The 27,660-nt window shown below is 47.6% G+C and overlaps 1 protein-coding gene across 2 annotated transcripts in view; it reads right to left on the bottom strand.

Annotated features, from left to right (window-relative positions):
- Positions 1–27,426, bottom strand: part of BFSP1 (beaded filament structural protein 1) — a 38,867-nt gene extending 11,441 nt beyond the window's left edge. Inside the window, exons 1-5 of one of the 2 annotated variants that reach the window (XM_027559676.1) lie at positions 26,498–27,426; positions 21,144–21,204; positions 10,264–10,359; positions 9,254–9,346; positions 6,923–7,030 (exon numbers count right to left, since the gene is read on the bottom strand). In XM_027559676.1, coding sequence (XP_027415477.1) covers positions 6,923–7,030; positions 9,254–9,346; positions 10,264–10,359; positions 21,144–21,204; positions 26,498–26,871 — 732 coding nt within the window. In that variant the 5' untranslated portion in view covers positions 26,872–27,426. Of the gene's footprint in view, positions 1–6,922; positions 7,031–9,253; positions 9,347–10,263; positions 10,360–21,143; positions 21,205–22,330; positions 22,412–26,497 lie in introns of those variants that run through there. The other variant, XM_027559677.1, reaches the window with a different exon arrangement.
- Positions 27,427–27,660: the final 234 nt, after the last annotated feature.

The following is a 27,660-nucleotide window of genomic DNA, read 5'->3' as shown; positions in this document are numbered from 1 at the left end:
GAATGCAGGCAGGACCCAGGATCAGGCAACCTGTGAACAGGGTAAGGGGTGAGATTTCAGGCAAGTCTCTCACCAGTCTGGTCTGCTCACCAATGTCCTGGTTTCAACCTTGGTGCTTTGCTATTTGGATGTTGACTTTGGGGGAATTGAATGAAGAGTATGGGAAAACTCTGAGCTATTTTCACAGCATCAGAGAAGTCTAAAATTATTTCAAAATAAACAAAGAGAGTTTGGCCAGGTTTCTGTTCCTCATTTAAAACTGCCTCCATTCAGGAAACAATCTAGATGTCCATCAACAGATGAATGGATAAAGAAGCTGTGGTACATATATACAATGGAATATTACTCAGCCATAAAAAGGAACGCATTTGAGTCAGTTCTAATGAGGTGGATGAACCTACAGCCTATTATAGAGTGAAGTAAGTCAGAAACAGAAAACAAACATCATATACTAATGCACATATATGGAATCTAGAAAGATGGTTACTGATGAACCTCTTTGCAGGGCAGCAATGGAGATGCAGACGTAGAGAACAGACTTGTGGTCAAGGGGCAGGGAAGAAGAGGGAAAGAGTAGCATGGAAACATACACATTACCGTATGTAAAGCAGATCACCAGTGGGAATTTGCTGCATGACTCGAAATAGCAACCCACTCCAGTACTCTTGCCTGGAAAACCCCATGGATGGAGGAGCCTGGTAGGCTATAGTTCATGGGGTCCCTAAGAGTCAGACACGACTAAGCGACTTCACTTCACTTCAGACCTCAAACCAGCACTCTCTGACAACCTAGAGGGATGGGATGGGGTAGGAGGTGGGAGGGAGGTCCAAGAGGGAGGGGACATATGTGTACCTATGGCTGATTCATGCTCATATTTGGCAGAAACCAACACAATACTGTAAAGTAATTATCCTTCAATTAAAAATAAATAAATTTTAAAAAATAAACAAAATTGTCTCCATTCAAACAGTCTCCTAGGACATCAAACACCAAGGCACAGCCTCTGACTCCTGGTGTGGCCACACCCTCTTAACCATACCAGCGTCTACACGCTCCAGGAAAGGCTTCCATGAAGGGATTCAAAGGACCCCTCCAGACCTGAATCTCAGAGACAAGAAGCCATCCAGGAGTGGGTGAATCCCCATGTAAGACTCTCCGTTTCCATGGAGCGGTCCTGAGAACAAAGCCTGCAGGTCACAAACCGGTGTGGCTGGGCTCCATCCATTCCAGAGTCAGCTGGGCAGTAGGGAAACATGAGAGCTGGACACACTTTCATCAAAGCTCACCCTTCTACCACATGAATAGGAAAGAGATGTGACCGCAGCACCCATGTGTTAAAGCTCAATAATTGAAACCTCCTCCATCAGAAGGAGGGGTGCTCAGAAAGAAACAGTAAAAGCCCCCCTTTCGGCAGCTCAAAGGGGGCTAACGAGATGTCTCTGAGGGGACTGACTTCCATGTGGGCTTCAGACACCGTCTAGCACCAGACTGATCGTAGGAGAAAGAGACCCTCCTTCCTGGAGCCACAGTCCAGGTTGGCCACAGGGTCAAGCACAGGGTGTCAGAGAACCCACGGAGAGGCCCAGGGTGCTGGGGAGGTGGGGGGAGGGGGGAGGGGGCGGGGCATCACGGAAGGCTTCCAGGAGGAGGTAAGTCCAGTCCTGGGCACTGCAGAAGCAAATGGACTTGCAGAAAGAGGCGTGAGAAGCAGAGAGGCGGGCGCCAGGTCTGCAGGGGTGGTCAGGAGAGGAGAGGGGAAGAGAGCTGCCCACTGACAGCCCTGGGTCACTTCGAGAACAGTAGTCAAGCTGATACAGGGGGCAGAGGCAGGTGGCAGGCGTGGGCCTCAAAGCAGCCTGAACATCACTGTGAGCCAGGTAACTGGGCATTTCTGCCTGGACCATTTGGATCGACCAGCTGATATTCATCTCCCCACTTGGCTGCAGGCAGGAGCCCAGCCAAGCTCTGCTTGGTGTTCCCGGACCTCACATGGGGCTCGCCAGAAACATCTGAATAAAAGACAAGTGTTCTAGCTCAGTTGTGGGGCTTGCCTTTGCACACACAGTCCTCAGGGATCCTGAGCTACGCCTCATGTGAGCCCCGTCTGGAGGGGTGACCTCCTGCCTCAGTCCTCTTAGGCCCCTGGACTCCTTTGGGTTCAAGGTCATTTCAAAAAGGAAAAAGAAATCATATCTTTCCAAGATTACATGCCATCTTACCAAAACCTGCCACCAGATGGTGCTAAGGGACTTTCACAAAAAATGACGTCTGGGCAACACACTCGTAAAAATCTGCATTTTTTCACTTCCTGTCACAAAAACTCAACTGATGCAACTTAGAGAATTTAGAGAGCCTGTCCTTTCTCGGGCACCTGGAATAAGTACCATCTCATACATCACGTTCAGGGATCTCATGCGTGGTCCACGTTCAGGGATCTCATGCGTGGTCCACGTTCAATCTCAAAAGCAGGGGCCCCCAGCTCCAATCGTGGGTGCTGTTGCGGGCAACCTGCAGACCAGTGTTCTCAAAGCTGGCAGAGCCACCTGGGGGGCTTGTTGAAGGAGATGCTGGCCCCTCGCCAGTGTCCCTGATTCCACAGGTCTGGGGCGAGCCTGTGAATGCCCTAACCATAGGCAGAGCCAAGGAGTGCTGCCCCACAACATCCCCACCACATCCCCAGTCCTAGCCCTGGCCCCACTGAGGGGCTATGATGACTGGTCTCCCTGGGAACGTACAGCTTAGCTACTCCATCCGAAAGTCATGGCAACATTTTAAAATTAGCAAAAAGCCAGCTGTAAATATCTCATGAATCAGGCTATGGAAGGCCCAGGCCAGGAACATGAGTGGCCCAAATGTAGAACATCCTGACCCAGCATGGGATTCCCACCCCCGCCTCCCCCCGCCTCCCCCGCACAAATTAGTGACCTCCAAGTGTGGTTCCTGGGCTAGCAAGCAGCACCTGGACTTCAGAAAGGTAGGTTCTTGGGCCACAACCCAGACCTACTGAGTCAGAAACTCTCAGGTGGGTCCAGACATGTGTGTGTTTTAATTTGAGCTAATCAGGCAGACTTTTGGCCCCAGTGACCTTTACCCCTTAGCTTCTGCCCAAGACTCTGTGGTGTTAGTTGGCAAAGGGACTTTGCAGATGTAAGCAAGGTTCTTAAGCAGTTGAGCTTAAAAAATAGAGAGACTATTCTAGATTATTCCTGATCACATGAGCCCTCAAGAGCAGAAATCAAAGAGAGTAGATGCATGAGAAAGAGTCAATGTCCCTGAAGATGGAGGAGGCCACCCACCAAGGAGAGTGGGCAGCATCTGGAATGACTACTGGCAGTAAAGAAACAGGATCCTTGTTCCCACAGGCACACAGAACAGAATTCTGCCAACGTGACTGGGCTTGTGTCCACTTCTCCAAATGCTTAGTCACACACACACATGTACACACACACACACACACACACACACACACACACACACAACTTATACACACATATATGCATACACATGTACACACATTCAAAAATATTCACACACATTATACACACATGTGCACACACACACACACACACACACACACCCTCCCTCTATCCTCTCAGAACCTCAGAGAACACTACATACTCATCAAGTCACCAAATCAACGTGCCTGGTCCTCAAGCCACAGTTTATCACCAGAGCAGGATGAGTTTTAAGGGGTCTCTGCAGCTGGGGTCTCTGCCTTGGGGACCATCTGCAGACCCCCATGTGCTTTCCGAAGCCCCTGAGTCACTGCACAGTGAGGGGTGTGTGGTGCGTGGGGCAGGAATAGAGATTCTGGACTCAGGTCCTGAAATTTGGTAACACTGAGAACCCACGAAAACCACCACACCCCACAGGGCTCCAACATGTGATTCTTCTGTCGGCACTGGTGGAGTTCAGTTCAGTTCAGTTGCTCAGTCATGTCTGACTCTGCGACCCCATGAATCACACCACGCCAGGCCTCCCTGTCCATCACCAACTCCCAGAGTTGACCCAAACTCATATGCATCGAGTCGGTGATACCATCCAGCCATCTCATCCTCTGTCATCCCCTTCTCCTCCTGCCCCTAATCCCTCCCAGCATCAGAGTCTTTTCCCATTGAGTCAACTCTTCGCATGAGGTGGCCCAAGTATTGGAGTTTCAGCCTCAGCATCAGTCCTTCCAATGAACACCTAGGACTGGTCTTTAGAATGGACTGGTTGGATCTCCTCGCAGTCCAAGGGACTCTCAAGAGTCTTCTCCAACACCACAGTTCAAAAGCATCAATTCTTCAGCACTCAGCTTTCTTCACAGTCCAACTCTCATATCCATACATGACCACTGGAAAAACCATAGCCTTGACTAGATGGACCTTTTTTGGCAAAGTAATCTCTGCTTTTTAATATGTTATCTAGGTTGGTCATAACTTTTCTTCCAAGGAGTAAACATCTTTTAATTTCATGGCTGCAATCACCATCTGCAGTGATTTTGGAGCCCCCAAAATAAAGTCTGACACTGTTTCCACTGTTTCCCCATCTATTTCCCATGAAGTGGTGGGACCAGATGCCATGATCTTCGTTTTCTGAATGTTGAGCTTTAAGCCAACTTTTTCACTTTCCTCTTTCCCTTTCATCAAGAGGCTTTTTAGTTCCTCTTCACTTTCTCCCATAAGGGTGGTGTCATCTGCATATCTGAGGTTACTGATATTTCTCCCGGCAATCTTGATTCCAGCTTGTGCTCTTCCGGCCCAGTGTTTCTCATGATGTACTCTGCATATAAGTTAAATAAGCAGGGTGACAATATACAGCCTTGACGTACTCTTTTTCCTATTTGGAACCAGTCTGTTGTTCCATGTCCAGTTCTAACTGTTGCTTCCTGACCTGCATACAGGTTTCTCAAGAGGCAGGTCAGGTGGTCTGGGATTCCCATCTCTTTCAGAATTTTCCACAGTTTATTGTGATCCACACGGTCAAAGGCTTTGGCATAGTCAATAAAGCAGAAATAGATGTTTTTCTGGAACTCTCTTGCTTTTTCGATGATCCAGCGGATGTTGGCAATTTGATCTCTGCTTCCTCTGCCTTTTCTAAAACCAGCTTGAACATCTGGAATTTCACGGTTCACATATTGCTGAAGCCTGGCTTGGAGAATTTTGAGCATTACTTTACTAGGGTGTGCTGCTGCTGCTCCTAAGTCGCTTCAGTCGTGTCCGACTCTGTGCAACCCCATAGACGGCAGCCCACCAGGCTTCCCCGTCCCTGGGATTCTCCAGGCAAGAACACTGGAGTGGGTTGCCATTTCCTTCTCCAGTGCATGAAAAGTGAAAAGTGAAAGTGAAGTCGCTCAGTCGTGTTCAACTCTTAGCGACCCCATGGACTGTAGCCTACCAGGCTTCTCCATTCATGGGATTTTCCAGGCAAGAGTACTGGAGTAGGGTGCCATTGCCTTGTCCGTTACTAGGGTGTGAGATGAGTGCAATTGTGCTGTAGTTTGAGCAGTCTTTGGCATTGCCTTTCTTTGGGATTGGAATGAAAACTGACCTTTTCCAGTCCTGTGGCCACTGCTGAGTTTTCCAAATTTGCTGGCATATTGAGTGCAGCACTTTCACAGCATCATCTTTCAGGTGGAGTAGAGACAGAGTAACATATAACGTTTAATGGTATACGTAGAGGTGCAGATTGTTTAAATTCTTGTTCTCTTGTCCTTTACATGTACTTGTCAAACCGAACATCAATTTACTTTTGGATTTGGGAAATGTGGTCAAACAGGAAGGAGCGTGTTCTAACCCAATGTCCCCATTAGAACAGCCAGATACATGGAACCACAGAAAGAAACTGAAGGAATCACGGAGGTGCCCCGCAAAGCCTGTGAACCACAAAAGAAGCCTGTAGAAATAGGACCGAGCTTTTCTGGTGAGTTCAGTTTGCAAATTAAGCTTCACCAAGAACAGAAAAGGGGTGGGGTGAAAATGCAAAGTTTCCACTAACAAATTCTGAGCAGGAGCAAATGCAGAAACAGCCCCTCTCTCCAGTCTCCCCTCTGACTGGAATCTGCAGTCAGATTCCAGAGGAGAGAGTTCAGGTCAGAAGCAGGAAGCACAGATTCAAACGAGTGGAGGATTAAAATCCCCAATCTGTGACCATTTCTTATTTTTTACAACAATTTTAAACTGGGAAAAATGGGTCGGTTATGCACAGGTGGGAGCTTACCCTTGGTGGGGGAGGGGGCCTGAGGGAACCTCTCGGGAGCCAGAAATTAGTGGGATCTATTGTCCCTGCTTCCCTGGTGGCTCAGACAGTAAAAGTGTCTGCTTGCAATGTGGGAGACCCGGGTTTGATCCCTGGGTCAGGAAGATTCCCTGGAGAAGGAAATGGCAACCCACTCCAGTACTCTTGCCTGGAAAATTCCATGGATGGAGGAACCTCGTTGGCTACAGTCCATGGGGTCGCAAAGAGTCGTACACAAGTAAGCAACTTCACTTTCACTTTCTCTGTCCCCTCTGGCGCAGGCCCTTTCCAGTCTGAGCAGGAAGGGCAGTGCCCTGGGCAGCCCTCCGTCTATGCGGACAGCTGGTCACCCCCCTAGGGACGCTGTCTGTCACTTGAGGGCTGGGCACACAGGTGTGCCAAGTTTGTGAGAATGTACAGTGAGACAGGGCTTCCCTGGTGGCTCAGTGGTAAAGAATCCATGTGCAATGCAGGAGATGTGGGAAATTTGGGTTTGATCCCTGGGTCGGGACGATTCTCTGGAGGAGGGCATGGCAACCCACTCCAGTACAGAGGAGCCTGGCAGGCTATATAGCCCATGGGGTCACAAAGAGTTGGACACAACAGAGGGACTAAACAACAACAAAACAACACAGTGAGACAAACGTGCGCAAGTCTCTCGGGCACGTGACACCAGAATGAGCCTGCAGAGGGTGGGGCGCACCTGGGCCTGCAGCTCGGTTCTCTGGGCTTGCAGGAGGCAGATCATCTCCCTGCCGTCCTCCAGCTGGCACTGCAGGGCGGCGGCTTCCCGTTCTGTCAGGAGCTTCTCCTGTACAAAGAAGCCAGACTCAGCATCACACACTTGTCATGGGAGGAAACACGTAGAGGAGCGGAGAGGCCTCCTGTGTTCTGCACATTCACATCCCCCTAACCCCGCCCTCAGATTCACAGGCTGAGGCCCTGACCCCCTCCTGCCATGGGAAGGCATCTGGGCTGGGACTTTGGCAGGAAGGGAGGTGGAGATGAGGTCACTAGAGTGGGGCCCCCATGGTGGGATTAGTGCCCTTACAAGCAAAGAAGGAGGCACCAGGATCTAAATGTGCTTTGCAAAGTGCACATGAATCCCTGAGCATCCTGCTGAAATGGGGATTGTGACTCAGTGGGTCTGCTGGGGGGTCTGGCTGGAGATTCTGCATTTTTCTCAAGTTCCCAAGTGATGCTGAGGGTCTCTGACAATCACTGACGCCATCAAACTAAGTCTAGATGGTTCTACATTCCTACAACTCAGACAAATGGGGCTACAAGGAAACAGACTATTATGATTTTATAAGTGTGCTCTGATACAAAACACCTTTGAATTAAAGGGGAAAATGTTTGCAAAATACAATAAAGCGTCTGGAAAGAAATCTCTGACAAAGAAAATTATGTTTTAGGAAAAGCTGTGTTTTAGACCAGTTCACTTGTGACTTCCCAGGTGGCACTCGTGGTAAAGAACCCACCTGCCAACGCAGGAGGCGTAAAGAGATGTGGGTTTGACCCCTGGGTTGGGAAGATCCCCTGGAGGAGGATATGGCACCCTACTCCAGTATTCTTACCTGCAGAACCCCATGGACAGAGGAGCCTGGTGGGCTACAGTCCATAGGGTCACACAGAGTTGGACACAACTAAAGCAGCTAAACACACATGCACACAGTTCACTTGGGGTCATTGGTGAGCAATGTGGACAAGAATATCCCCATCAAGGCCAAAAGAAGTAACCCTTCTGCCTCTCAGATGTTACTTGGCAGGATTCAACTATGTTCCAAAAGCAAATTTGGGGATTTCTTTAGCTTTGATATAAAAAGTTAGGTTCAAATAAACATAAAGCAGTCAGCTACCCTTGCCCACTGGTTCTGCAGGGTGTGGGCTTGAGCAGACTTCTATCCTAAGTCATCTCTGCAGAAAAACACAGAATCTCATCAGCTGAACAGTCCACAAAACCCTGACCTCAGTGTAACACTTCTCCAGAGAAAGACCACATGACATTTCTGTTTTAATCTGTATCCTTCTCAGTCTGTTTCTACACATACCGTATCATGCATCACAAAATCCCATAAACCACAGTAGGAAAAAATATAGGTCAACATCCTGTTGAACTGTTAAAGAGCTGAGTGAGGAAGGAATCTGGAACATTATACTGGGAATACAGTTTTACACCCAAATTCCAAAACAGCTTCAACCATCTCTAACCGGTCCTGACAGTTTTCATGCCCCAGACTTGCCTCCTCATTAGTAGAGCCTGACCTGAAAAACAGAGTCACTCACTATCTTCAATTTTCTGGATTCAAAATTATGGTCAAATTGATAAGGGGAATAAGAAAACAAACAACCCAATAATATATAGATATAGATATAGATATATATGCAAAAGACTTGGGTCTTGGTCCAACACAGAAGATACGTGAATCATAGATACATGGATGGCAGATAAGCATCCATATGTCTTGACTGAAAAGATACTCAACAAGGAATTCCCTGGTGGTCCAGTGGTTAGGACTCTGTGCTTTCACTGCTGAGGGTTCGATCCCTTTCGGGAACTAAGATTCCTGCAAACCATGTGGTGTGGCTTAAAAAAAAAATGCTCATAACAAGATACACAACACATTTATTAGAACAGCAAACAGCAAAACCAAAATAAAAGCCCAACATCCCAGTGCAGACAAGAAAGCAAAGCAACAGAAGCTCCCATCTGTGGCTGGGGGCGGGGATGCAGTGATGCTACAGAGCTTGGGAGATAGTCTGGTAGTTTCTTATAAGCTAAACAAGGAAGAGAGGACAAACACCTAGGAAGACGGTCAGCAGCAGAGTTTACGTCCTCAAATGTCTAGATACCCTTGTTCACTTACAGACTGAAAGAGCAAAAGAGTAAACTTGAATATGAATGCTCAGGTTGGGTTGGGGGCCCCAGACAGTCCAACCTGATGACTCTCCCTGGGCCTCTGGGCACCAGCTCTGGGGCTGCAGGACCAATGCCCACGTGTGGCCACCCTGCTGCTGCGGCTCCTGCTCTTACCTCCCGCATCCCACTCGTTATGGCAGCTGCCTGCGGCGTGGTCTGGATGATCTGCTGCAGGATGGTGACATAGGTCTGAATCTCCAGAAGATTCTGTCAGGGAAGGAAAGAGTTCTCATTAAAACCTGAACTGCCTGAGTTTCTCCCTCCGGGCTAATGTGACCCTCGGGATATCAGACAGTGACCTGCTCGGAGGGCGCCTGATGCCTCCTTTTATCTACACAAAAGCCGCCCTCTGCCGCCTGGAGCAGGTCCTGAGGCAGAGACACAGACACTGAAGCTGGAGGGAGGCCAGGTCCCCGGAGAGGTCAGCCCTCAGGTCTGCTGTGCTCAGGTGACACAGCTGGGCAGGAAAGGAGTGTCTGGCACTTGCATTTTCAAGATGCACAAGCTCAGAGAGGTTAGACCACTGGCCTTAGGTTACATAGCTCCGGGACTGGACTTTCCCAGAACACCAAGCACCCCCACCCCACCGCAGCATGAGGCTACGAGAAGCCGGTAGGGCTGTGGGCAGAACACAGCAGTACCTGAGAGAAGGCTCTTGCTATTGCTGTTTAGTCGCTAAGTCATGTCCGACTCTCTGCAACCCCGTGGACTGTAGCCCACCAGGCTCCTCTGCCCATGGGATTTCCCAGGCGAGAACGCTGGAGTGGGTTGCCATTTCCTTCTCCAGGGGGCTCCTGCGGGCCACATGTTCCCTCAGAGGCAGCAGTGAAAATTTACAGTTTTTGCATTTTCTCCATTTTCTGATCTGAACCAGTTTTGCCTAATCAAGACGGATTCACGTGCAATCACTCTGTGGAGTGTAATGTCTCCCATAGATACTGGCTCCCACCCCATCCCCTGACACACACACCCCAAAACCACCCCCCCCCTCTGCACGTCTGGTTCACTAAGCACTGTCCAGCCCAGTTCACCTGGGCAGCCCACTGCAGCCATCTCATTTTTCAGCCACGAGAGCCCCGGACTGGTTTCCGGTGGGAAAGGGCTGCAAGAGGGGTTGTGGTTACCTTTTTGTACCTGTCCTTGGCTGCACTGATGTCATCCTGCAGAAACTGGGCTTCAATCTGAAGACGCAGGTTACGTAGCAGGGCTTCGTCTGCCTCCTGCAACAAGAGGGTCACAATTCCGATTTGGAGAGGCCATGGGGTGGGTGTGAAATCTGAACACACAGACCACTGGGGGTCTGGTTAACAGGCAGACTGCTGTTTGGTAGGTCTGGGACGGCGTCCGGGATTCTGCATTTCTAGCAGAGCATTGGGTTAGCCCACTGGACCTGGTCTACCACAATAGCTCTCAGGCAGGGGTGATTCTGCACCCCCCCCCCCGGGGACATTTGGCACAATCTGGACATACTTTTAATTGTCACCATTTGGGAGGTGGAGTGCTACTACCGGCATCGAGTGGGTAGGGGTCACAGATGCTGCTAAACATCTCACAATACATAGGACAACCTCACACAACAAATAAACCTCCAGTCCCTAATGCCAATAGTGCCAGGGCTGAGAAGCCTTGATCTAGAAAATTCAGGGAGAAACAGTATGCTTGCATGCCAATAACCTTAAAATTGCTTCCCTGATGGCTCCCGTGGTAAAAATCTACCTGCAGTGCACAAGATGCAGGTTCCGTCCCTGGGTGGGGAAGATCTTGTGCAGGAGGAAATGGCAACCCACTTCAGTATTCTTGCCTGGAAAATTTCATGGAGAGAGGAGCCTGGTGGGCTACAGTCCATGTCCGGCTCTCACAAAGAGCTGGACATGACTAAGAGACTAACACAGTTTCGAATTATGGTGCTGGAGAAGCCTCTTGAGAGTCCCTTGGACAACAATCAAACCAATCAATCTTAAAGGAAATCAACCCTGAATATTCATTGGAAGGACTGATGCTGAAGCTCCAAAGCTTTGGCCACCTAATGTGAGGAGCCAAATCATTGGAAAAGACCCTTATGCTGGGAAAGATTGAGGACAGGAGGAGAAGGGGGCGACAAAGGATGGGATGGTGGGATAGCGTCACTGAATCAATGGACATGAATTTCAGTAAACTCCAGGAGATAGTAAAGGACAGAGAGGCCTGGTGTGCTGAAGTCCATGGGGTCGCAAAGAGTCAGACAGGACTTAGCAACTGAACAATGATAACACATTCGCAACCTTAAAATCTGACACATCTGTATTTGTTCTAGAGCCTCTCATCAGTGAGTTGAGTTTCTAAGACTAAGAAACAGGTTTCCCTTAACACTGAAACCTTTACTTTAGAATGAAGCTAGAGCCCTATTTTATACCATTCAAAAACGAACTCTAAATGGGTTAGCTGCTGCTGCTGCTAAGTCGCTTCAGTCATGTCTGACTCTGTGCAACCCCATAGACGGGGGCCCACCAGGCTCCCCTGTCCCTGGGATTCTCCAGGCAAGAATACTGGAATGGGTTGCCATTTCCTTCTCCAATGCATGAAACTGAAAAGTGAAAGTGAAGTCGCTCAGTCGTGTCTGACTAGCGACCCCATGGACTGCAGCCTACGAGGCTCCTCCGTCCATGGGATTTTCCAGGCAAGAGTACTGGAGTGGGGAAATGGGTTAGAGACTTAAATAATTTTATACTGAAACAAAACTCCAAGAAGAAACAGGAAAAAACCTCCCTGGCATGGGTGTTGGCAATGAATTTTTGGACGTGACACTTAAAGCACAAGCAACAAAATAAAAAATTGGCAAGTAAGACTATTTCTTGCTGCTGTTTAGTCGTTCAGTCATGTGGCATCTTTTGCCACCCCACAGATTGTAGCCCACCAGGCTTCTCTATCCATGGGATTTCCCAGGCAAGAATACTTGAGTGGATTGCAATCTTCTTTTCCAGGGGATCTTCCCAACCCAGGGACCAAATCCACATCTTCAGCATCTCCTGCACTGCAGACGGTTTCTTTACCACTGAGCCACTGGGGAAGCCCAAGCAAGACTATATCAAACTCAAAAGCTATGCATAGCAAAAGAAACCATTGATGAAGTCAAAAGACAAACTCTCAAGTAGGAAACCTTAATTTTAATAGCTTTCTCCCGAGGACTGTTGACACTTACCTTGGGACCACCCATCTTCAATACAAAATGCATTTTTTTAGCATGAATGCTGAGGTGAAGAGTGTTTGCTCCTTTAAAGTTGGAAATGACACAACAGAAGGTTGAATGTTCTTACCAAACTTTTTGATAATTCACCAACTTTTATCTCATCAATCTTCCTTTGACCAACCAAACAGGTGTGAAGAAGTATTTGTGCTCTTAATAAGAAAGTAATATGATGTGTGGAATTGACTTAAATGCTTCAACAATTCAGTGAGATGTTACAGGGCCAAGGACCTTGTTCCTCTCCCAAGACACCTCTGCCTTGCATTTCTACCAATACCTGAGGCCTTGCTAAGTGCGTTTTTACTGACTTCCTAATGACTTATTAAAAAGCACTATGAATGTTAGCAACAGGCTCTCATCCATACAGGTAGAATGTGGTCTGCTAAAATACTTAAGATGTTCTCCACCCCTGCATGAACACAGTTAAGACAGTCAAGGTATGTGGACAGGACAAGATATTCTGAGACACTTGCCCTCCTGGTACTAATAGGGGTTAGGGTCATCATGATGCATTGTCCCTGGGAGAGCACAGCATTACTGATGGTCTCACGCAGATGCTCCAGGGAAGGTGGAAGGCCCCTTGGAGGTCCTGGTGAATGGGCTTCTGAATTACTCAGAATTGTCACATAGCCTGAGGAAGCCTCTTCAACAGAGAAATGCTGAAGGAAAGGAAGCCTGGTGTCTTCCCAGCAGTGGAAAAGGGCTGAGGAGCCAGAAATACCCCAGGTAATCTACAGACCCCAAGGGAAAAAGAGTCAGGCCTCAGGAAGGATAGAAACCAGTGCAGTCCCAGCAAAGCAAGTAGCAGCGGGCTGTGGCCTGGACACCAGGATGACCAGCTCCAAAGGCACTTATCTCTGCCCCTCAGGAGCGACATCTCTGAGAGAGAGCTATGATTGGCCCACATGATCACGTGACTGTTATCTTGCTGACAGTCCTACCAGGACCACACTGACAGGAAGGAAGGTCCAAGGGCTCAGGAGTGCAGCCCTGCCCACTTCAGGCACAGTGGTTCCTGGTGGAAGCGCCTCTCAGCTCCAAGGAGTGAGCCCTGCTTAGTAAGAACAGCTAGCCCTGGGGCCAGAGGCGGGGCAGTGCTGGGTGCAGACGTGTGAGGCAGCCCTTTGGGATGTTTTCCCACCTGCCCCATCCCTCGACCCCTCAAGACTGCTGAGGATGGGGTGGGATAGGGAATTCTCAAACATCTGAAACTTTCACCAAAAATTCATCCACAACTGATACACAATTACTGGACTGAAGACCTTTTGTGTAATGACTTACAAAGGGCTATCCTTTTGTAAAAGTTTTAGAAATAGAAGGGACCCTAGAGGCCATGGGTCCTCAGACATTTTGTAGCCACATCCTGCAAACAAAACATCTCAGGGAAGCCAACATATAGAAGCAAAGCAGAGATGTGTTTCATAAGGGACATGATGGTTGGTCGGAGGCGGGCGCGGATAGGAACCCTGACTGTCCAGCAACCCTCCTCCATCAGATGCCCCTCAAGCAAATCCGAGGACCTTAAGGGCTCTGCCTAAGACAGCTCAGAAACGATAGAGTCTCAACTTACAGACAGGGAGACTTGGAGCCAGTGGGTCATTCAGCTGATTAACAGAAGTTAACAGGAGCTAACAGGCCTGGGGTCTGTCCTGGACTTCTCCCTACTAGTCAGGAGTTGAACGCTGAGTCCTGACCCCACCCTGCAAGGTGCCTTCTGCTCTTCCCTGACCTTCCTCAGGGTCAAGCCCAATAACCCCTTAGGTCCCATCAGCCAACTTTTTAAACTGCTGAGAATGATAACAAAAGGCCAGCCCACATTTGCCCTTAAAAGAGAGATTAATCAGATGCCCTGCAAGCACATTCTCTCGCTTTGAAGACAATCATCTGATAAACTGCCTGGAAAAACTCCCGAAGGTGAGTCGCTGCTGCTGGAATGTGCAGCTGCTGGTAGAGGGGGGTAGAATTCTTTTGGAAGTGTTTTCTTTTGTTTGCACCAGAATTCAGCAATGTGTGGACGCTTGTGTTTTTATTATGCTTTTGGATGCTGTCAGCTGCAGTTTCAAAAGCTCCACCAGCAGAAAAGCGTCTAGATTTTTCCAAATCAAGACTCTGAGCCAAAAGTCTAATTTTAGAAAATGCTCCAACCCTGATACTGTGTGTTTTACATCTAGTTGAGTGGTTCGCAAAGTGTGGTTCCTGGACCACACTATCTGGAAATGATTTGAAAAATGAAAGATCTGGTGGATCCCAGACCTATTGGATCAGAATTTCTGGGGTGAAAGGACGAGGAAACTGTTTTAACACACCTTCCACGTGTTGCTGATGCTAGATCCACTGGTCTAGACCATCTTTCTTCAGGGGGGCTTCTCGAGTAGCTCAAATGGTAAAGACTCTGCCCACAATTCGAGAGACCTGGATTCGATCCCTGGGTCGGGAAGATCCCCTGGAGGAGGGCATGGCAACCCACTCCAGGATTCTTCCCTGGAGAATCCCTTGGACAGAGGACCTGGCAGGCTACAGTCCACTGAGTTGCAAAGAGTTGGACACAACTGAGCGACTAACACTTTCACTTTTGAGACCATGTTTTAGAAAGGGACTGGAGAAACTAACTGGAGTCCAACATACCCTTGAAAAATCAACCTTGCTAACTCAGCCACAGAGATGCTGGAAATCCATTAAAAACTTCAACTGTCTGTCAGTTCAGTCGCTCAGTCGTGTCGACTCTTTGCGACCCCATGAATCGCAGCACGCCAGGCCTCCCTGTCCACCAACTCCCAGAGTTTACCCAAACTCATATGCATCGAGTCGGTGATGCCATCCAGCCATCTTATCCTCTGTCGTCCCCTTCTCCTCCTGCCCTCAATCCCTCCCAGCATCAGGGTCTTTTCCAATGAGTCAACTCTTCACATGAGGTGGCCAAAGTATTGAAGTTTCAGCCTCAGCATCAGTCCTTCCAATGAACACTCAGCACTAATCTCCTTTAGGATGGACTAGTTGAATCTCCTTGCAGTCCAAGGGACTCTCAAGAGTCTTCTCCAACACCACAGTTCAAAAGCATCAATTCTTCAGTGCTCAGCCTTCTTCACAGTCCAACTCTCACATCCATACATGACCACTGGAAAAACCGTAGCCTTGACTAGACGGACCTTTATTGGCAAAGTAATATCTCTGCTTTTTAATATGCTATCTAGGTTGGTCATAACTTTCCTTCCAAGGAGTAAGCATCTTTTAATTTCATGACTACAATCACCATCTACAGTGAATTTGGAGCCCCCAAAAATAAAGTCTGACACTGTTTCCACTGTTTTCCCATCTATTTCCCATGAAGTGATGGGACCAGATGCCATGATCTTAGTTTTCTGAATGTTGAGCTTCAACTGTCTGTATCTACACCCAAACCAGTCCAACTAAAAAAATTTAAAAAAACAAAAAAACCAGCTGCTGGGACTTCCCTGGAGGTCCAGAGGTTAGGACTCCACGCCTCCACACTTCCAATGCAGGGGGCACAGGTTCAACCCCTGTGAGAACTAAGGGGAACTAAGATCCCACGTGCTCCCAGATTGGGCCTAAACAAAAAAAAACAAAACCAACTTCCTGCCTTCCACCACCAGCCTCCTCCAAAACTCTGCTTCCCAGATCCTTCTCCTCTTCTCCAAAAGTTCATCCCCAGCCTCAGAGGAATTCTTGTACGGACGAAGGCTTGTAGGCCTGAAAGCAAAAGTGCTTTTACCTCTTAAACTCCCTCACCTCTTGCTCTTCTCCAAACATGTTTAAGATTCACGACTCACACAGAAAAACACACATGGCAGCTTTAGGTATTTCTTTACCCTGTTTTCAAGTGAAAGCCTTCAGCTAGAACTTACAGCATTTTAAGATTCTGGGAATTTTTTTTTTAAAAAGAGAAATCTTGAAGTCTACACCTTACCATTTATATATGTAAAACAATGAGTCCTAGAGATTAGCCAAACCCAACTATTTAAAAATCATCAGGTCAGTTCTAGTAACTTCTAATGGAGCATAGCCTATACAAATACTGAAACCCTATGCTGTACACCTAAAACTAACATAATATTGAAAATCAACTATTACTTCATTAAAAAGTTAAAAATAAAAAACAAAACAATTAAATGCTAATGGAAAAAATAAAGGAAGACCCTGTCCATACCTACTAAGAGTGAATGGGGGGCTCTGAGTCATTTAGATTCAGTGAGGGTGAGCTCCTGCCCTGACAGAGATGTGATATCCCACCTCTTTTTTTGGGGAAAAAACCCAAAATCCTCAAGGCTGTTCTGAGGTTCCGAGAGCTGATGCAGGGACCTCTCCATTCACTGCATTTGCATCCTGTGTTCGTGATTTCTGACACATCCAAATCTACTATTCACCCTGTATTCTTTTCCAATTGATTCATGTTTATTGACATGTATTTAAAAAGGAATTTTTTTAATTTCTTAAATTTTTAAAATTTTTAAAGAATTTTTTTTTATAGTTTTAAAACTATTTTTGATCCAGCCCTGTCAAATCACTTTACAGATAATTTTCTCATTTTGGCATCAAGGTTGTTGATGTTATAAATACATCTTTTCATTACCTTAATTATTTCTAACATTTCTTTTTTTATTTATTTAACTTTACAATATTGTATTGGTTTTGCCATATATCAAAATGAATCTGCCACAGGTATACATGTGTTCCCCATCCTGAACCCTCCTCCCTCCTCCCTCCGCATACCATCCCTCTGGGTCGTCCCAGTGCACTAGCCCCAAGCATCCAGTATCGTGCATTGAACCTGGACTGGGGACTCGTTTCATATATGATATTATACATATTTCAATGCCATTTTTAAAGAATTTTTTTATGTCATCCGCTATAGACAAAAGGTATTCACAAAAATAAATTCACAGCAATTCCAAAGCTATCCCTCTACACACTCCCACTCCCCTGGGGTTACACAGCCACATCTAGAGAGAACTAAGCTGGTGTCCATCGTATCAGGTGACCTACAGTAACAACTGTAGCAGGCAGGTCACATCTACGATTGTGTCACTGAACCTTCACCAGCCATGCAGACAAACACCTGCTCTTGAGGTGGGAACCGGCATTGTTCCCATTTTCCAGACAGAGAAACTGAGGTGCCGAGAGAGGAAGCCACTCGCAGTGGAGTGAGGGGTCCTAGTAGCAGGCCACCCTCCTGCTCTGGACGGCACAGCTCTTGCGGGGAGCAGGGTCTCCCCTGCACCCGGGAACAGCCATGCCGAAGCCTGTGTGGCCCCCGCCCACCCTACTGCCTGGTCCCATCCTCCCACGGAACCTTCATAACATCCCCACTGGACTCAGATCCCAACCGTCCACACGCTACATCACAGAATGAAGCGGGGAAAAGGGTGGAATGCCTTTCCCTTATTTTCCATTTTCTATTTCTTATTTGTCTACTGGGAATACGCACTGCTTTTGTAATAGCAGAAAAATCGAAGGTTTGAGCTTGTTTTTAAGTCGCATCACTTGCCACCAAAGGTTAAACGGACTAAGTTCTGTCTCTTGCTTCTTTGAGGAAGGCCCAGGATGACACTCTGCAGGGCAGGCGACAACCTCAGTGCCATGTCCAGAGGGGGCCCTACCTACGGTGAGGACAATTACAAAGCAGAGCGAGCCGTTCGGGGCGCGGGGAAAGGGCTGAAAAGTGCGTAAAGCTGATGGCGGTCAGCTTTCTCTGTTCCCAGAGGCCTCGGTCTGTGGACACAACAGTAGCCCCACCTGGGAGCCTGGAATTTCTGCCAAAAACAATGGGGATGAGCCATGGGTGTCAGTCGAACTGCTGAGTGAAGTTGAAGGCTAATAAGGCCCAAATCAACTCAGACTTCCAACCCAGCTCAGCACACGGCCAGTCACTGAGCTGTGTGCACAGGACCCCTCTGCAGGACACCCTCCCTGCCAACTCTGAGCTCACGTCTGGGTGCCCACCTGCCCAATTGGCCTGAGACCATCCAGTTTCTATCAATCGACATGTGTGATTACTAACATTTCCTTCACTCAGTGTCCTGACTTGGACAACATGTCAGACATTCACACATGGACAGACACAGAAGAATCACACAGTGGGTGATATCCACGAAGCAACATGCAGTGTCCCGAGTGTAGTTCTGACCCTCCCACCAACTGGCAGTTTAGTAACCAACACCCTGAGCAAACCCTGACAGTCTGAAGTCCCTGCCTGGAGTTCCATGTGGAGAAGAACCTTTTTTTAATTTATTTTATTAAAATGCAGTTGATTTACAATGTTTTGTTAATTTCTGCTGCATAGCAAAGTGACTCAGTTATATACACATAAATATGTTCTTTTTCATATTTTTTTCCATTATGGTTTATCCCAGGATATTGAATATAGTTCCCTGAGCTCTACAGCAGGACCTGTTAATTTCTGCTACATAGCAAAGTGACTCAGTTATACACACATAAATATGTTCTTTTTCATATTCTTTTCCATGATGGTTTATCCCAGGATATTGAATATAGTTCCCTGTGCTCTACAGCAGGACCTTATTGCTTATCCAGTCTCTATACAATAGTTTGTATCTGCTAATCCCAACCTCCCACTCCATCCCACCACCACGCTCCTTCTCCCTGACAAGCACAAGTCTCTATATTTGTGAGTGTGTTTCTATTATATAGATATGTTCATTTGTATCATAGTTCAGGTTCCACATATAGTGATATCATATGATATTCGTCTTTCTCTTTCTGACTTACGTGATTAGTACAGTAATCTGTAGGTCCATCCATGTTGCTGCAAATGGCATTATTTAATTATTTTTTACAACTGAGTAATATTCCATGGTATATATGTGTGAACGTGAAAGTTGCTCAGTTGTGTCCAACTCTTAGGGATCCCATGGACTATACAGTCCATGGAATTCTCCAGGCCAGAATACTGGAGTGGGTAGCCTTTCCCTTCTCCAGGGGATTTTCCCAACCCAGGGATCAAACCCAGGTCTCTCGCACTGTAGGCAGATTCTTTTCCAGCTGAGCCACCAGGGAAGCATCTTCTTTATTCATCTGCTTTATTCATTCATCTGTTGATGGCTATTCATGTTGTTTCCAAGTCTTGGCTACTGTGAACAGTGCTGCTATGTACATAGGGGTGCATGTATCTTTTCAAATTATGGTTTTGTCCGGATTATGGTTTTGCCCAGGAGTGAGATTGCTGGATCATATGGCAACCATTTGGAGAAGACTCTTAAGGCCACATCTGGGTGCAACAGGGAAGGGTGACAGATTTTATCAGCAATGAGGTTATGGGTGGGGAAGAGGAGAAGGTGAAAGCAGCCAGGTACCCTGAATAAGCAGCCCTTCAACTCATCAGTCCCCGTAGGTCCTTCCTTCTGACATTTGAGCTCCAAAATGATCAGAAAAGGACCATGCTCAGACCTATTGGCCACGGATAACCTCTGCAGTCCAAGATCACTCTGCTATCTGGTAGTCGAGCTCTCCTGGCTACAGCAGAAAGATCCAGTCAGTTAGGAAATGCTGGAGGATCCAGAAAAGGAAACTGCCCCGGCAGAGAACAGTTCCCCTAAGCTCCGGTACCTCCCTCACGGAGACAGTTCATACTTCGAGAGTGAGGAGTTTGAGGGGAAAAGGAAATTTCGTCCTCTGTTCTCGTGGGACTTTCCCCGGGGAGGAATCTTCTCAAGACTCTTAGCCAACAGGATACGGTAGCACTGATCCAAGTAACTACTGCCTGGAGCAAGTCCTCTCCCAAGTTTGGTGCAAACCACAGCCAGCCTCTGTGACACTGACATCCTGATGGCCGAACAAAGCAATGAGCTTCATTGTCTAGAGATCTCTCACAAGCTCATGTAGCTTGTGGGATAGGAGTGCATGGGGGTGTGTGCACTCACTCACAAAGATTTCATTGAAGTTACAAAGCCATGAAGGACGGCAGCAGACAGACACAGAGAACAGACTTGTTGCCAAGTTGTGGGGGGAGGGGAGGGATGGATTGGGAGGCTGGGATTCGCAAATGCAAATTATTATACGTAGGAAGGATAAACAACAAGGTCCTACTGTACAGCTCATAAAACCATCAGTTCAGTTCAGTTCAGTCGCGCAGTCATGTCTGACTCTTTGCAACCCCATGGACTGCAGCATGCCAGGCCTCCCTGTCCATCACCAACTCCCGGAGATTACCCAAACTCATGTCCATTGAATCGGTGATGCCATCCAACCATCTCATCCTCATCCTTAAAACCGTAATGGGAAAGAAGATGAAAAAGAATGTACATATATGTATAACTGAGTCACTTTGCTGTACAGCAGAAATTAACATTGTAAATCAACGGTACTTCAATAAAACTTTTTTAAAAAGGAGAGTGACCCCAAAAGACATGGAGGAGTCTCGAAAGAACACAAAAAGGAGGCATGTGGAACAACAATCATTCAGCCGCTTAGCTCAATCCCACCATGCTATGCTATGCTATGCTATGCTATGCTAAATCACTTCAGTCGTGTCCGACTCTGTGCGAGCCCATAGACGGCAGCCCACCAGGCTCCCCCGTCCCTGGGATTCTCCAGGCAAGAACACTGGAGTGGGTTGCCATTTCCTTCTCCAGTGCATGAAAGTGAAAAGTGAAAGTGAAGTCGCTCAGTCGTGTCCAACCCTCAGCGACCCCATGGACTGCAGCCTTCCAGGCTCCTCCATCCATGGGATTTTCCAGGCAAGAGTACTGGAGTGGGGTGCCAATCCCACCATGAATCTACTCAAACCCCAGGTCGGGTTCTGCTTACCTTGTTGAGTCGTTCCAGCATCTCCTTCAGCAGCAGTTGACACTCACACTCATTTTCATACCTGCAGACGGGACACAGAAGGCAGAGTGGGACATTCAGTCAGCCTGAGTCCTGCGCCCTCTCTTTATGGGAAGCAGGAGCTGATGCTGTCTTTCGGAGCCCACTCACCCTTTCCCAACCTTCTCCATGGTATACATAGGGGGCGCCATACATGGAGACCCAGCCCCAAGCCCCCAGCACCCCCTCCTAGCCACCCAAGGATGCAGGAATCAGACCTTAGCACAGCTGTCACCCTAGGATCGCAGTTACAATCCTGGGGGCTGCCCTAAGGTTCTGCCTCAAACACCACTGCCCTGACCTCACCTGGCTATCCTATACTATTGTATTCATCCACCTGAGACAGCTTTTCTAGACTGTGTCCTTTGATCCTTACAAAACCCTGGAAGAGAGCAGCTGCTGTTACCCCTATGTGAAAGATGGGGAAACTGAGGTTGAGAAACTGGCCCGAGGCCCCTGTAGATGCTCTGGGCGCTTCACTCACAGCCTCAGCATCTGTCAGAATCGTTCTGCACACCCAGAGCCTCCCCTGGGCTGGGGGGCAGGGCAGACTGGACAGGTCAAAGAGCCAGTCAGCCTGGAAGCAGCCTGCAAGCTCCGGAGTGGGGATACACACGCCCCGGCTCCCTCCCTCCCAGATGGGACCACAGACGAGGGCTCTCCACCCCACAGGTGGGCGCCAGTGGTCACAAAGGGTAACTTGCCGGATGAGGCACCACTTGGTCTTTCCCTGCCTCCCTCACTTCCCCACTCCCCAACTGCTGCTCCCTGACACCATCCCCCAAATAAACAACTTTCTCAGGCTCAGCTCCTGGAGGACTTCACACATAGAGGGGTGAGTCAGGATTCAGATGTGAGCCTGCCACATCTACCACACTGCCTGGGTAGAGGGGGGACACCACCAAAGTTATAAGCATGCACAAGATTAAGAAAGCAGCCAGTGCTAGGAGCACGTGTATTTTTTTTCTCCTAGTCTGCTTCTTCCCTGGAGTCCTAAAAAAAAAAAAAAAAGCTAAAGATCAAGGAAGCAGAGAAACACCAGAAATCATTCTGATCAGAACAAGGTTCCCTCTAGGGGGAATTTCATCCCCTGAAGAAAAAGAGAAAGCCCGTTCCGCAATGACCCCCACCTCACTTCCTGTAAGCTGTCCCCAGTATCCATCCTAATAGGAGATAGGAAGCCATGTTTGGAAGCCACAGGGCTGCCTAGAATAAAGACTACATTTCCCAGCCTTCTTTGCAGCTCAGTGTGGCCATGTGACTCAATCCTGACCAATGGGAAGCAAGCATGCCTGTGGCCACTTGAAGATATCTTTGGTAAGAGATGGTGCAGGTATGTCCTTCTACATCCCTTCCTCCATCTTGTCCCTTGAAACACCAATGCTGCCTTCTTGAAGGCCACACACAGCCTTGTGGGCCTTGATTACCCTAGGGTGCCATACTAAACTGCTAGCCCAGACCTTACACAAGAAAGAAACAATCTTCCACTTGGAATAAGCCAATGTTAACTTGGAATTTATTTGTAGTTGAAACTAATCCTACTCAGCACTTAGCCCAACCTACAAAGCCTGGCTTTCTGTATCCCTGCACACCCATGCCACAGGTTCAAGTTAGGACTTTACACTGACAGGTGCTGGGAAACTGCAGCTCAAAATCAAAAGTCCTGACCTCAGGGAAGAACACTGTTCTCAGTGTCCCCATTTCCAGAGCCATCCAAGAAGCTCAGCTGTAACCAGTAAGCAAAATATATGTGCATAAGTTTTTCTTTTCACACCAGGATGTCACATTTAGCAGTTTGTTTTCTGTGTGGCTCTAATGAAGCCAGAAATGATTTTTTTTTAAATAGTTAATTCCCTTTAAAAATAAAACTGTTAACAAAATTTAATTTTCTTACTGCTTTTTCCTGCTAGAAACATCCAAGAATTTCTATACCTTAAAAACATATTTAGGGATTTCCCTGGTGGTCCAGTGATTAAGACTCCACACCTTCAGTGCAGGGGACCCAGGTTTGATCCTTTGTGGGGGAACTAAGATCCCACATGCTGCACACAGCCAAATACTTTTTAAAAAATAATTTTTAAAAGTTTAAAACATACTTAATAAACAAGATATTAACCTAGTTTCATGCTGTAGACAAGTCTAGGTATTATATTAAAGACGGGTGATCTCATTATAAAGAATTCATGGTAAGAATTCATAATATATTCATATATTCATAGAAGTGAATATAGAAGTGAATTCATAAGGTGGAAAAAACCACTTTGGCTTCAATCGTCTGACTGACAGAATTAATTTTAGCTTTCAGCAATTTGGATAATTGACTCATCATTGTATTTTGTATGCATCATTGTATTTATAGTATTTTGGTAGTTTTGTTTTATAGTTTTTATTTTATTTAGCCTTTCTTTGATGTGCTAAAGACCTGATTTTGAAATTATACAACTATCCAGGTAAAGAATATGCCTAACAAGGCTGCATATACCTTCCTGTTTCTGCATTAATTTCACCTATTTCTGGCTAGTCATCACCACACCTCTGGAATTAAACCAAACTCAGTGTATGTCCCCAGTGTACTACAGATGTGTATAATTTTTACAATGATTTTCTAATCTCACTACCCAATTTTAATTATCAAAACTTCTCTAAGGGGGCACTGGGAGGGAATAAACTAATGAGAATTATCAAATAAATCAGAGAGCCTGAGGGGCCTGCTCCATGATGGACACACAACCCAGAATCAAGTAAAATCAGGAAAACTCAACACAGCCACCCTCCATTGAGGGCTCCCAGGAGTCATGCTTGCCCAGTCAAATCACAGCCGACTGTGACCCAAGGACTGTGGCCTAGGTAAAGGCCATCTGGGGATCTGGGGTATCCAGATGACCCATGGAGCTGCCTTGTGTCATTCACCAACATTCACCTCCATTGCTTTAGGTAACATGAACTTTATATGAGTGAAGGCCTCACTCCACAGGCGTCCAAGGAAGGTTTCTCTCCAAGACACAGCATTCTGAAAAGGGTGTGAGCCTCCAGGCGAAAAACCCAAGTTCAAGTCCTGCCACCCACAGGCCCTCTGCAAACCTCAGTTTTCCCTTGAAGAGCTATAGGGATTTTCAGGTGCCTTCTTCCAGGATCAAAACCAGAAACAGGGACTTTCCTGGCAGTCCAATGGTTAAGACTCTACACTTCCACTGCAGGGGCCAAAGGTTCAGTCCCTGGTTAGGGAATTAAGATCCTGCATGCCACACAGCACAGCTAAAAAGAAAGAAAACCAGAAACAGCAGGACTGATGGAATGAATGCTTATGATCAGATAAACAGGCTCGATATACAATGCTGAATAACCTGTTCACATCTGGGGCTGAGAATATGTAATACAAACACAGAGCACATTTGAAGAAAACTCTCCAGCTACCCTAGACCAGAGATCCTCAAACCTGGCTGTTCACTGAAATTACCAGTGGAGCTCATTAAATATGGAAATCCTGGGCTCCACTTGAGGCCTCAGATCAGGTCTACTTCTGAATTTTTTTCATTAATTTATATAATTTTTAAACATATAAATCTCTTACATGGTCAGAGAATTTTTTAAATGACGTCAGAAAACATTAAGTTAAAATTCTCCCTCTACTCTGTTCGTCCTCCCTTATCCTCATAGGTAAGCAGTGTTGTTAGGTTTCTGTGTGTGCTTGTGTCCTTTTGCAAGCAAAAAATCTCTATGCCTCCCCCTGTCTTTTTAAAATAGATAATAATAACACACTATTTTTTTTTTTTACAATTGCATAGAATTCCATTGCATGAATGAAGCACAATTTCATAACCTGACTCCTATTAACAGGCATTCAGGTTCCAAGTCTTAGTTACTGAGATCATGCTGCAGGGAATATCCTTGTGGACATGTCCTTTGACACCTGCTTGAGTATCAGAGGGAACTGCCCAGTGGCGCTAGTGGTAAAGAACCCACCTACCAAATGCAGAAAACATTAAGAAATGCTGCGGGCTCGATCCCTAGGTCAGGAAGATTCCCCAGAGAAGGAAATGGCAACCCACTCCAGTATTCTTGCCTGGAGGATTCCATGGACAGAGGAGCCTGGCGGGCTACAGTCCATAGGGTCATAGAGAGTCAGACTACACTGAAGTGACTTAGCACACGCACACACAGAATATCCGAGGATAAATTCCCTGAAGCACCCAGCTGAGTCAAAGTGCACACTCATTTATAACCTGGAAAAATGTTGACAAATTGCTGAGCATCTTTTTTTTTTTTTTAACAGCTTTTAGGGTGATTTTAAAGCATTATTCATTCTATCAAAAGGGGGCACATTGCCCAGGACCAGGACTTTTGAAACTTCAATGTTTAACTTAAATGCTGAATCACCTGGGGGGGGGTCTTGTAAAAGTGCAGTCAGATCCAGGAGCTCTGGGTTGGGGCGGGGGGGGGGGGGGGCCAAGAGTCTCCTTTTTTAACAAGCTCCTGGGTGATGGGAAACTGCTGGTCCATGGATCGCACTTTGAGTAGCCAGACCCTAGAGGACACAGGTTGAAACAATGTCCAGGTGTCAGCTGTGATACAGTGAAGACAGTTAGACTTTGCAAGTTCAAGACCTGAATTCCAATCCTGATGCAGCAGTCACCAGCTGAGTGACCTTTCCCCTAAATCAATACATTGTCTGAATCCCAGTCTGTGAAATGGGTGCAATACCCTCTATAACAGGATGAGCCTGGAGCATTAATAAACATCCATCATGGGGTGGCAAAGAGTTAGCCTCGACTTAGCAACGAACAACAACAATCTCAAAAACACTATGCAGAGCAGAAGGAGCCAGACACATAGAATATGTCTAGAAGATTCCATTTTTTGTGAAATTCTAGAACAGGCAATAGTAATCTATAGTGACAGAAATCAGAACCCTGGGCGCCTCCGTTGAGGGGACTGGGGAGGGGGAACCAAAGACTGGGAAAGGGCAAAAAGGAACTTTTTGGGTAGAGGAAATATCTTGTTTTAGTAGTTAAATGGGTACCTACGTTTCTCAACTCATTACACGATGCTCTTGAATGTGTGCATTCTATTGCATGTAATTATATCTAGATATTAAGATAGGTTTAAAAAGTAAATTACACCATTTCATGTGACACGGCATCACAACGGAAGCTAGCCCTAGCTCAGGAAAACGCACCACGTGCGTGCCTCCGCGGAGATAAAGTCACCGGTCGCCGGGAGATCAGAGACTGCCCTCCCAGCCCAGTGGCCGCGCGCTCCCGGCCCGCGCGGCCTGTCACCCTAGAGGCGCCGCTTACTTGCTCCGGAACTCGTCGAGCGCGCGCTGCGCCTCTGCGCCCTGGCGCTCCAGCCGGGTGCGCTCGGCCGCCAGGTCCCGGGCGCGCTGGCGGTTGCCCTCGACGTGGCGGGCCAGGGCATCCTCGGGGCCGGCCAGCTCGTCCAGGCGCTGGAAGGCGTCCAGCTGCCTCCGGAGGACGGCATGGCGCTGCTCGAGCGCCCGGGCCCGCTGGACGTGAGCGGCCACGCGCTCGCCGAGCCCCTGCAGCGCCGCCAGGTTCGGCGCGGCCGCCCGGGCCTCCGCCAGGCGGTCCGGCTCTGCGGCGCGCGGCGCCTCCTCGGCGCGCTCGTACTGCTCCTTGCGGGTTTGGAACACGTAGCTGCGCCGGTACATGGCTCCTCCGCGGGCGGGCGCACGGCTGGGTCCCGGAGGCACCTAGCCGAGCCAGCAGTCCGCTAAATAAACATCGGAGGCCCAGGGTGCGCAGCTGGGACGTTCCAGAGCGTGTCAGCTGTCTCTCCACGCGGCGCCCAGCCTCGGGAAGAACAAAAGAGCGGCGGGGCCCGCTTTTGTGCGCTGGCTTAGCGGCCCATAGAGCTCTGAGGGTTGGAAGGTTACCCAGCGCCATGAGGGTTTTGTTCCGGGATTGTCGAGCCCGTTGCTTTTGAGTAAATGGAGGGTCAGGAGGACAAAAGAAGCATACCTTTCTTCTGACTTGTTTCCACTGTGGAATTGCGAAGAAAGCCCAAGGGGGGCTTGTTAACCTTGGTCTAGCTGGAGAGCTCAAGGACCCCTGGCTTTGTCTCTTCTCTCTCTTTCTGTCAAGCTCTCAATTCTAGAGCTTTTTAACAATACCTTTTTCTTTTCTGATTACTTAAGCAGCTACTTTTCGTAATTACACCATGGCATTAAAGACCCCTCTTTAAGTGGTTCTTAACCTTGGATGCAATATCAAATGGCACTTCTCAATAAATTGTGCGGTGTGTCGCAAGATCTTACTGATACTTGTACGTGTTTGTAAGGAATCTCTTCTTTGCACAGTAACTCAGAAAACCTTGCACAGTTGTTACTATTAATACTATCCTGAGGCTCATGGATTCTGACAGCCTTTTGAAGTAGGAGATGCAAGCCGAGCTCCATCCGGACATTGGCATAATAGATTCTTCCAACCAAAGAAAAAAT

This window comes from Bos indicus x Bos taurus, chromosome 13, assembly GCF_003369695.1.
Source record: "Bos indicus x Bos taurus breed Angus x Brahman F1 hybrid chromosome 13, Bos_hybrid_MaternalHap_v2.0, whole genome shotgun sequence".
NCBI lineage: Eukaryota > Metazoa > Chordata > Mammalia > Artiodactyla > Bovidae > Bos > Bos indicus x Bos taurus.
The sequence above is the reverse complement of the archived record's forward strand: the minus strand, read 5'-3'. Positions and strand labels throughout refer to the sequence as shown.